At 43.0% G+C, this 10,872-nt stretch overlaps 1 protein-coding gene across 1 annotated transcript; it reads right to left on the bottom strand.

Moving 5' to 3' along the window:
• Positions 1-350: 350 nt before the first annotated feature.
• ROPN1 (rhophilin associated tail protein 1) lies at positions 351-10,422 on the bottom strand (the record flags this gene model as incomplete). Its single annotated transcript, XM_080656039.1, has 5 exons — positions 351-417; positions 931-1,106; positions 7,081-7,242; positions 8,483-8,600; positions 10,307-10,422. 5 exons carry the CDS (start codon positions 10,420-10,422, stop codon positions 351-353), a joined length of 639 nt encoding a protein of 212 aa, XP_080512165.1.
• Between the last annotated feature and the right edge of the window lie 450 nt (positions 10,423-10,872).

The following is a 10,872-nucleotide window of genomic DNA, read 5'->3' on the forward strand; positions in this document are numbered from 1 at the left end:
GATTGACCATGTAAAAGATACCCATCTAAATTATGCCTAACAATCTCACAATAGCAAAACTGTGGCTGGTTAACATTCTACTTTGAAAGTCTGACAGGCTGGTTTTGATTTGAGATGCATTTTCTATCCCTGCTTCCTCAACCCCTGTTACTTAGTATCCATGTGGGAAGAATACTAATCTTCTGTTAATGTGTTTTGTGCCAATAGTTTTATGTCTTAATTCCACACACTTCAGATTTCATGTTGGCCTAATTGTTTATTAGTGTGTACCAGTTGTACAAGAAAATGGTCATCGGATGGTGTGTGGGGTTCAGCTATTCTGAAGCAGAATCATCTCCAAAATTGTGCTTTTACTCCAGCCGAACCCTTGGGTTTTGAGTAAAGTCAATCACCTTGATTAAACCATCAGGACCAATTCTGTTTGGAAAAAAATATATATCTGAGGTTAGTCCATTTAACAATTCATCTTAAGAAAGATTATATAAACTTTCCAAATGAATTCTGCTTTGGCTCCCACCCTCATCACCCTCTTTTTCTCTCAACCCTTGACTGCCCCTCCTCCTCCACTCCTACCCACTGGAGACACCTGAACAGGAGTTGGCATCACTTGGAGGACTTGTAAGATACAGATGCCTGGGCCCTGCCTCCGAATTACTGATTGGGAGGTTCAGGATATAGCCTGAGAAATTGCATTTCTAACAGGTTCTCAGGTGATGCTGTGCTGTTGGTCTTGGCAACACTCTGTCACTGTCCTATACCATTCTTCCCTTTCCCTTGCTCCTTCTCTTTTAGACCCTTATCTCTTGTTCTTCACAATATATCTCTGTTCCCAGATCGGTATAATACGGTAACATCAGTATGCCTTGGCCTGCCAGATTTACAGTATTTTCCTGGTAGTCTTTCCCCTCCTGTTGGTAAAAGCTTACTTACACTTCCTGTTCAATGTAGTTCAGCATTCGGCTGACGTGTGATGCAGAGATCTCTCCGTCCACTTCAGCAATATATGTGTAGAGAAACTGGAAGGTGCTGAAAGGGATCCGGGCAGGTCCAGTATCATGGTCACATGATAAAACTTCACATGCTATCTGGAGAGTTTTGGAAATGGTCTATAAAGCCATAAGATTAAATAAGGAGAGAGTCACTGTTCCAGAATAGATTCCTCAGATCAGTTCAGATACAAGAAAGAACACAAAAATTTTGCTCTTATAAAATGAAGTGGGAATGATATAATATTCTGGCAAGTTTGAATTTTTTACACCCAAATGCTATTTAATTCAATCAAAAAATCTTGGTCTACTGGGTATCTTTATTTATTTTTTTTAGAGAGAGAGAGATAGAAACATCAATGATGACAGAGAATTATTGATTGGCTGCCTCCTGCATGCCCCCCACTGGGGATCAAGCCACCTGGGCATGTGCCCTGACCAAGAATCAACCATGACTTCCTGGCTCATAGGTCGACACTCAACCACTGAGCCATGCCAGCTGGGCCTGGGTATCTTTTTTTTTTCCTTTTCTTTCTTTGTTGGAAGGATATTCTCAAGGAATTAAGTTTATAAACTGATGAATACTTTAAAAATATTTATTATCATAATACTTTAAAATATTTATTATTTTAATCAGAATTTTATTCAAGAATTTGATTTGCATTCTACAAAATTAAAATGATTTATTATTCTTATTGTTCTCCAATCTCCTCTCCAAGGGGTCATTATCAGAGAGATACTTTGAGCAAATGCCCAGGAAGAGAGGAGAACGGGGTAGAAGAGTAATGCCCCAGGGAGATAAGAGTCCCAGATCAGGAAAAGTGACACTGAACATCACAATAAAACTAGTTCTTTTACTAAAACCGTGGGTCCATATTATCAGAACCACCCAGCACTTTATATGACATAACACTAACCTGGTAGTTGCTGGGAAAAATTAGTAGATGATGAATGCCAGACGTTTTAATCGAAGGGTTGAAACTTAAACATTAAAGGATCATGTTCAGAACTGAGGTTTTACTTTTTATTTATTTATTTTTTTAATATATATTTTTTATTGATTTCAGAGAGGAAGGGAGGGAGGGAGATAGAAACATGATGAGAGAGAATCATTGATTGGCAGCCTCCTGCATGCCCCTACTGGGTGATCAAGCCCGCAACCCCCGGCATGTACCTTTCACCAGAATTGAACCCGGGACCCTTAAGTCCGCAGGTGATGCTCTATCCACTGAGCAACACCAGCTACGGCTTACTTTGTCTTTAAATACACCTACCCTTTGAATAAATTTCACAAGCAAGAGAGTTGTGAAATGATAGGATAAAGGAAAGAAATGATTCAAAGAAAGGATTGCTTAGCTCTGAGTTAGCAAGACAGGTCATCTTGGTGGTTTACTAAAACAGATGATGTGTAGATTCTCCTCACATACTCTCCACGGATCAGGGAAAAATTAGTCCCAAGCAGTGAAACTGGATGAAAGCAGCAGCAGCTGCTATAACTCGCCGATGGCTGGCCAGCATTGTTCTTCACTTGCAGCTTCTGTTTGCTGTTCTGCTGCCTTCCTCTCCCTGAGTTATTATGAATGTCTAGAATGGTGTTACTTTAACTGTGGTGCGTGTTACCCAGGGATGTAAGTCGGTATGTCGGGAGGTATATGAAGATGCTGAATAAACTTGGCCCATCTTCCTGGAGTGACAGTTTTACCTAATGCCAGGTAATTTTTTTAAAAATACATTTTACTGATATTTTACAGAGAGGAAGGGAGAGGGATAGAGAGGTAGAAACATCGATGAGAGAGAAACATCGATCAGCTGCCTCCTGCACACCTCCCACTGGGGATGTGCCCGCAACCAAGGTACATGCCCTTGACCAGAATCGAACCTGGGACCCTTCAGTCCGCAGGCCGACGCTCTATCCACTGAGCCAAACCGGTTTCGGCTGATGCCAGGTAATTTAAACATTATTTGCATTAATTAATTATAATTGATCTATTATTAATTTTTTTTACATTTACAAACATGGCTATTTTATGAAATAAAATCTTCAACATATATGAGTTTTAAAATGATACACTGCATGATGTAAAAGAAATTTTATGTTTGCAGCAAGCCACTTTCATTTATTCTTCCCTGCCCTTGGGAGTCCTCTTCTAGAAATCGCTGTGAAGCACTGAGTGAGCCAGGCATCACCACGAAGGAGGGTGGGAGGCCAGGCATGCAGGGGAGCAGGGTGAGAGGCTGTCAGTGAGAATGGAGAGCATGCATGTAGGTGAGGTCAGCATGATAATGGTTTGGGGTAGATCTGCAGGCATGTATGCACTGAACTTCATAATTTCCATCCATAGCTCATTCTCTTTGCTTTTTTAAAAAAAGGAAAAACAAAAAAACAAACATAAAACCACCCTACTCCTGTGCTGCCTTTGTCCTATTGTTCTCTTCCTACAGTCTCATCCAAATTGAGGTGTTGTTATGAGATGAACTGTGTCTCCCCAAAGTTCATATGTTGAAGCCCCAACTCATATTTGGAGACAGGGCCTTTAAAGAGATAATTAAGTTAAAATGAAGTCATTAGAGTGGCCCTAATTCCATAAGTCTGGTGTCCATATAAAAGGAGGAGGGAGGGAGGAAGAGAAAAAGAGGGGAGAGAGAGAGAGAGAGAGAGAGAGAGAGAGAGAGAGAGAGAGAGAGAGAGAGAGAAGATACATGCATGTACACAGGAACAACCATATGCAGAAAGAGGGAGACATTGGCCATTTACAAGCCAAATGAGACTGGCCTCAGACACACCTTGATCTCAGATTTCCAGCCTCCAGAACTGAGAGAAAATAAATTTCTGTTGTTTAAGGCACCCAGTCTGTGGTTCTTTTTATGGCAGCCCTAGCAAACTAATATAGATGTTTTCTACCCCAAAATCTTTTATTGGTCATTCAAAGAACCTTCAAATTCTACTGCCCTCATAAAGTTTTAAAATATTTTAAAAGATTTAATATATGGATGAATAGAGAAAGGACTCTCTGGACTGGAGCTTTTCGGTAAACTTAAATAAATCTAAAGTCAACAAGCGATCCGCATTCCGATGCACAGATCTTCTTGGTCAGATGGAGATCCACTTCATAGAGATAGCCTCTCAGCATCTTATGAGCCTTGCTTTCAAATTTAGAGGTGAAAGTCTCAGAAAGTGAATTATTTGCTAACAAAATATGTCATTCCTTCCAGGAGCACAATTACACACCCTCTTCTTTTATATAATTGGTCTCAGTGGAACAGGAGGTGGTGTAGGCTATTCTAGAAGAAGGGGGTGCTGAAAGGGAAGAGGAATACAGGTCTTCATGTAGCATTTTGAATCATGTGTGTAGACTCAGAGAGCTCACGACTGAAGTTCCTGCTACTTAAAATCTCTGCCATTAGACTTTTCTATAAGGAGGAAACTGGATTTTCTAAGTGGCACAGAAATCACGGCTGGCTGGCGAGTTGGCAAAGAAAGGAGGGATTTCTGGGCTTGCCTCTAAGGATATATGGATTAACTAGAATGCAAACCCTCCTCTAGCTGGTGACACCCTGACCACTCCCACACTTATGTTCCTAGCAATAGTCTAATATGAAACAAATGGGTATAACAGTATTGGTTCCTGGATTCACACAGTGTCCTTTACTTATGGACTAGACCTTCAGGCTGACCTCTGGATGTCCTTTGATGTAGAAATGATGAGGGGGCAAAGTTATCTACCTCAGGACCTCACAGAATTGGAGAGGTCCATTGCTCTCCAGAGTGAGGCCTGAGTGTGTCTCAGAGGAAGCAGGAAAGGGGAACAGAGATGCAAGAATCTCATGGAACATCTAATCTAACGTCATCACTTGGCAGGGAGGTAGAAAGACATAATTCACTTCATGGTTTCCCCTCCCCAGTTTGGGAGGCAGCCATGTCAAAGTCAACCTAGTAGCTGCACAGTGAGCTGAGCCGAGGGAGGACTGGAATTTGGCTTTCCAGAGTCATTCTTGGTTACTGTGAGGTATGTGGACAAGGAGAGGACACAGGCATCTCGCGAGATGGTGAGGGGCTGTGAAGTAGACCAGCAATGTCAGGGAGCAGGTGAGGGCAATCCAGAAGAGACTCCAGGAGGCCCTGAGCACCAGCGAGAATGTAGATGAGCCAGCGGGGACTGCTGTGCTGGGAGAGAGGCGGGACCAAAGACTTACATTGCAGACAGCTAGCGACCACAAAGGTGAGTATTTAGTTCCAGGCAGATCAGAGGTGCCAGAGGGGACAAAGGGTTGTGGGAAGCCTTTCAGCGGGGTGTTCTAAAGTCCTAGAGTTACCCCTTTCATAATATACTCAACTGCTATCTTTTTTTTAAAATAGTCAATTGATTTAATACTTTTTTTTCAATTACAGTTGACATTCCATATTCTATTAATTCAGGTGCACAGCGTAGTGGTTAGACATTCATATAACTTATGGAGTGATCCCCCTGATAAGTCTAGTACCCCTGACACCATACATAGTTATTACAATATTATTGACTATGTTCCCTATGCTGTGCTTTATTTACATCCCTGGGACTATTTAGTAACTGCCAATTTACTGTCATCTTAAAGAGAGGAGCAGTGAGGAGAAGCCCGAGGGACTGGACATTTACCTTAAAGCTGTTTCAGTTATTGCATCAGACGAAAATTCCAGAATTGGATTGAATCTACTTATTTTCTTACTTCACCCGTTGTGGGTGGTGTAGATCAGGAAAGTTGGCATTACCTACAGATAAACTAAAATAATTCCCCCAAACATCTCTGAATGTGCTATGAATAAATTCATGACCCTGTGAGACTTTGATAAAACTGACAATTTTTAAATTTTCCCCCTGTGATTTCCCCCATTCCTTGGGGGCTGTTTCCACAGAAGTGTGATGGTGCTGAGTGGCAACTCACCTGCCCAGCTCACCTGCGCCTGCTGCGTTTCCTCTGCTCTCTGGAGGAGAGCACTTATTCATTGTACAGTGTTGCCATAAAGAACAAACCACAAATGGCCTCTCCTCCTCTCAAAGAAATGGTTAGGAGGAAAGTTGCAGGGAACTTTCCATAGGAAAACTTTTCCATAGGAAAAGGTGGACTACAATATTTCTGGTACTTTTTCCCAGAAACAAAAACGTCAAATATACATTTCAAGCATATTGGAGAAGAAAGAGTAAAATCGTGCTTAGATACACTGATGATTCAAACTACCTTTTCATACCATTTGGTTTTGGCAGATGCAATACTTTTCTCGTTAACTTTTAAACTTGTATGTATTTCAGGGATTTTAAAAACCATGTTTCTGATTAATCTTCATTTAAGTTATATCAGTGTTTAACAAGAGCGAGTCACATATAAGATGATACCTAAAGCTTTTAAATATATATATATATTTAAAAAATATATATATTTATTAAATATATAAATATATATATTTAAAAGCTTTAGGTATCATTAAATTTATATATATATGAACTGGTTGCAGTATCTTCTTCTTTAAAACAGGAAAATGGCTTTTCCAATTGTAAACCAAGTTAAATTTGGAGAAGGCATACATTTGTATGAGCATATTGCATCCATGATGATATCATGACTATAAGTATAGACACAGCCTCATTTTTCCTTTCCTGCTCTCTTATCTCTGATTTTTTATCCAATGATGCTTATCAAATAGTTTTATATAAAGTTGCACCTCTTTTTAACAGTCTCTCGTGTATATCTTCTAGGTGACTGGAACCCAAGTGTAAGCAAACCTGATTCCACAGCTGGGTCTTGGTTATCTCTAGGAATATGAATGGAGGGGGTAAAGTGGTGATGGAAATAAATCCAAGTGCAAGGATTGAAATTCATAAATAATCCAAAAGCTACATTTTAGTCAACCTCTCCCAAGAGACTGGTAACAGTTTTCCTCCTTTTTTCCTCCTAAGCCCTGCTTCTGGCTGATGAGCCAGGAAGTGACTAGTTGGGACAGGCGAGGGGGTGGACAAGAGGAGGCATGCTCATCCCCAGACTGTGCGTACAGAGGTATTGCCCGTTCAGGCCCAAAGAGAGGCTTTCCCTTAAGGACAAAAAAGCGTTAAAGCTAACTTACAACACCAAGAGAGCTGCAAGCAAGGGCTAAAAACTTCAGCCACTCAATCTCCTCCGTGAAGCGGCCCACATTCATCACACTATTAAACAGCTCTGTTGGGAGACTCAGCACCTTCCACATTTGGGCCAGCTCTTCGACATGGACAATCAGTCTGCCACCAACCTGATTGTTGAAGATAGAGAATGAGGGACAGGATGAGAGCATGCCCTGAGAAATAGCTAACCAGTAAAGGCTCTGTGTCCTCCCAGCACCTAGTAAAAGACAGGGGTGTCAGGGCATAAAAGGGACTCTGATTAGCAGTTACCCTTGCAAGGGTAGAGAAATATTCAGCCAATGAAGATCATGCTACAATAAATTTAATCATTTTAACTTCAGATGTCAGCATTATGAGAAAAATGTACATTTACATTATATTTTAATTTTTTTCTGATGCTTTTATTATCTGCTATTTCATTCCTAGGTTGTCCCTAGAAGGCAGATAGGGCAGCCTGAAATGAAACCAAGGGGCAGAAGACTGAGACCCAGATTCGTGGTGAAACTAGAACTAGGTGGTAAGTCTCTTGCTGCTAGACTTCATTCAGTTCTTTGCACTAGACTTCACGTGCATCCCTCACCTTTCCTAGGAATAACATTGGGGTCGTGTCTCGAAGCTTCGTGTTGCTTGGCTCCAGTTCCCCCAGATCTCTGCCATGCCCACTGCACAAGGCACTGGGTTGGTTAAGAGGAAAAAGGAACAAATGGCCAGCGTTGGCCAACAGTGCGATAAGGGTACAGACGCCCCAGTGAAGTGTCACTATGCCTTCGCAGGCCCTCTGATTCTAGTGAAATGCTAAGCTAAGTCAGTCCTGAGTCACCCCGAACTGCTCTGTCCTGGATCCTAAAGCAGGGTCTAGGGTGCTAAACCATACTGCCTCATCCATTCACCAGAGAGCTCCCAAGGTAATGCGGCAGAGAGGAGAGCCAGGGCTATCCTGAAAGTTAGTCTATGGCCACACCTGGGAGATCTGGGAACTACAGTATGCCCCTTCCCTGCCCCCCCCCCCCGCCACCAACCTGCGATGGTCCTCATCTTGTGATCCTGATCAGTAAGGGAGACACTGTCAAGGGGGGTGGACCTGCACTTTCTGGAGAGGAGGGATTAGCACTGCATGGAGCCCCTGGACATCCCACCAGCTTCACGGAAATCTGGGATGACCCCACTGACAACTCAGCCTACTGCCCATTTCAACATCATTCCTATTTCCCTCGGGGAAGAGTTACTTTCAGCGCATGGTTTAGTGAGCTTTAGGATGATGCTGAGTGGCCAGCTGACTTGGCAGGGGGACAGTGGGCTTCTCTCCGAACCCGCCCAGCCTCGACATTGTCCCCACACTTCCGCTGGATGCTGCGGTGTGACCCTTACCCTCGCATGCAGGATCTTCAACAGCTCAGGTGTAAGCTCTGCCCAGTTAGACGAAGGGACTGGCTCAGACCGCTCTCTCACTGAAGGAATCTCTCCGCGGCACATAGCCCCAAAATAACTACAAGAAAAATGTGTTTTCATTGACAGCACATATGCAGGAAACTCTTGCTTATGATGAATTAGATATGTATTTTGTGGAGTTTTGTGCTCTAAAATGCTGCAGATTTGTAAGTCACATAAAACCATGTGCTAAGAGCTTTCCAGTGTCTGAACAGAGAGTGCTCGTAGGTAACACTCTCCTTTTTCACTGCAGGGAACTACAAACTGACTCTTCATGGATAGCTAAAAAGTTTATAGCACACAATACAGTACGGGAGCAAGCAGGCTATAACAGCGGAGTGTTTTCTTACATAAATGTCAGGGACAATACCAAGGAATGTCATTTTTCTTGCTATAAAACAGCAGCACAAGAATAATAAAATGAGATTCTAAACCGTTGTATAGTATAAAACAAAGCCTGCCCGTGATGCCTAAGAGAAATTAATTTTCTGACACTTAGAGGTCATACATAACACATAGAATGGAGAACCAAACGGGCCTCATTTCTAGCAAAGCAACCGCATTTCTGTCTTTTTTTATGAGCACCACTGGCTTATTTTCCTCCCATTTGTAAAAGCGTCATGGTGGCCCAACCCAAGAGCATAAGTGCACTGGCTCAGCGCCTCTGGAAGGCTCCTCTTAGATTCTATTTGTGTGACTTCTCAAGGTGTCCACACCTCTTTCCCACCACCTGCTCAATTCACCTACTCAACCTCACCTCCCTCCCCCAACCCACCAGCTCCACTCGACAGCTACTGGCTAGGAGGCCCTGGTGCAGTAAAAATAGCCGGAAAATGGTCTGGGAGGTCTGGTTAGCTCCCAACTCCTGCCTCAAGTCCCAGTTCCCCAGTTTCAAGGAGGCACTTGGTCTAAAAAGCAATTTCAAAGCTGAGAGGCTTTCTGTGTTAAGCTGTTTCAGTCCGGGCCAGCAGCCATGGCTGTGTAAGCTCCTGCCATTGAGCAGCCTCCGGGGCACCTGCCTGATAGAGGGCACCTGCGTCTGAGGCACGTTTTCAGTCAGGCCAGGTGCCCTCCAGCCCGTATCACTGTTTTACCTAATTTCTCCAGAATGTAATGTGTACTGTATGGATAAGTCAGTTCAAAGAAACACGAAAGAGAATAACATTTTCCCCAATGACAAAATGCAAAAGGTCACTGGTTGGAGCGAGAGTTTTCACAGCAACGAGGAAGCTGACTCATGAAAAGAGTGGACCAGCTTGGACTAGTCCCACCCTACCCACCGCGTGGGCTGATGGCAGCCCTACCCTCGATGCATTGCTGCCACCTAGTGGTGAGGCCGGGGAACGAGGCCCTGGTTTACACCTGGTTAGGCCGGCCAAGCTCCCAGATGCTGAATTTTTCTTTTCCCTAGCATAGGGGTTGGGGTGCAGAGTCCGGGTAGAGTGTGCGCATGCTGATGTGATGTGATAATCTAACATATTGATTGCCCCAGGACACTTTGCCTATTGCCCTAACTTCCTATTGTTCAGTCTGGTTCGCTTAAGGGCATCTCATCTTCAGACCCAGTTTGATGGATTTATGTGTGGAGTTTAAAGCATCAAAGCAATGTAAGAGCTGAACATCAAACAGATTATGCTAATCAGTCCCAACTCCCAGGCTGCAACCATGACAACCTCCTCACAGTTTTCCAAGTCCCTCCCTCCTCCACCTCCCGCTCCACCTCCCATGGGAATGGGTGGCTGAAGCTGAGAAAGGAGCACGTACTCCGCAGCCCATTGGATGAGATCCGGTGGCTGGGTTCGAATCGCGGCTTTGGTAAATTGCTTCAGCAATTCCGGCAGCTCCGGGGGAATGCATATTTGCTTATCGGTCTGAGGCATTGATTGGTTGACCTATTGGCAGACAAAAATAAATAAATAAAATGGTAATCTCTGAGTCACAAAATGACAGGAATCCTGGACAGGAGAGCACCCAGCCTATTGGACACTCTCAATACTGGGGAGTTCACCACCCACAAGATAAGCATTCTGTAGTGACACAACTCTGAGACTAGAACGTGGTTTACTAACCCTTCTATTTGTTGTTGTAAATAATTCTGTCCTTTAACATAAAAACACACACAGAATACTTAGTCATTTAAAAAGTAGAGATCAACAATGAGTAAACAAAATGATGTCACCCCAAAATATTGGATATCTCCTTCCAGAATTTTTTCAATGTAAATAGTATATATTTGTATAAATAAAAATGGGGTCATGCAAAACAACTTATTTACTCCACAGCATTTCATGAACATCTTTCATATCATGCAACTCTTATTGGCCAAGTAA

Source organism: Plecotus auritus (assembly GCF_963455305.1).
Source record: "Plecotus auritus genome assembly, chromosome: 2".
Taxonomy (NCBI): domain Eukaryota; kingdom Metazoa; phylum Chordata; class Mammalia; order Chiroptera; family Vespertilionidae; genus Plecotus; species Plecotus auritus.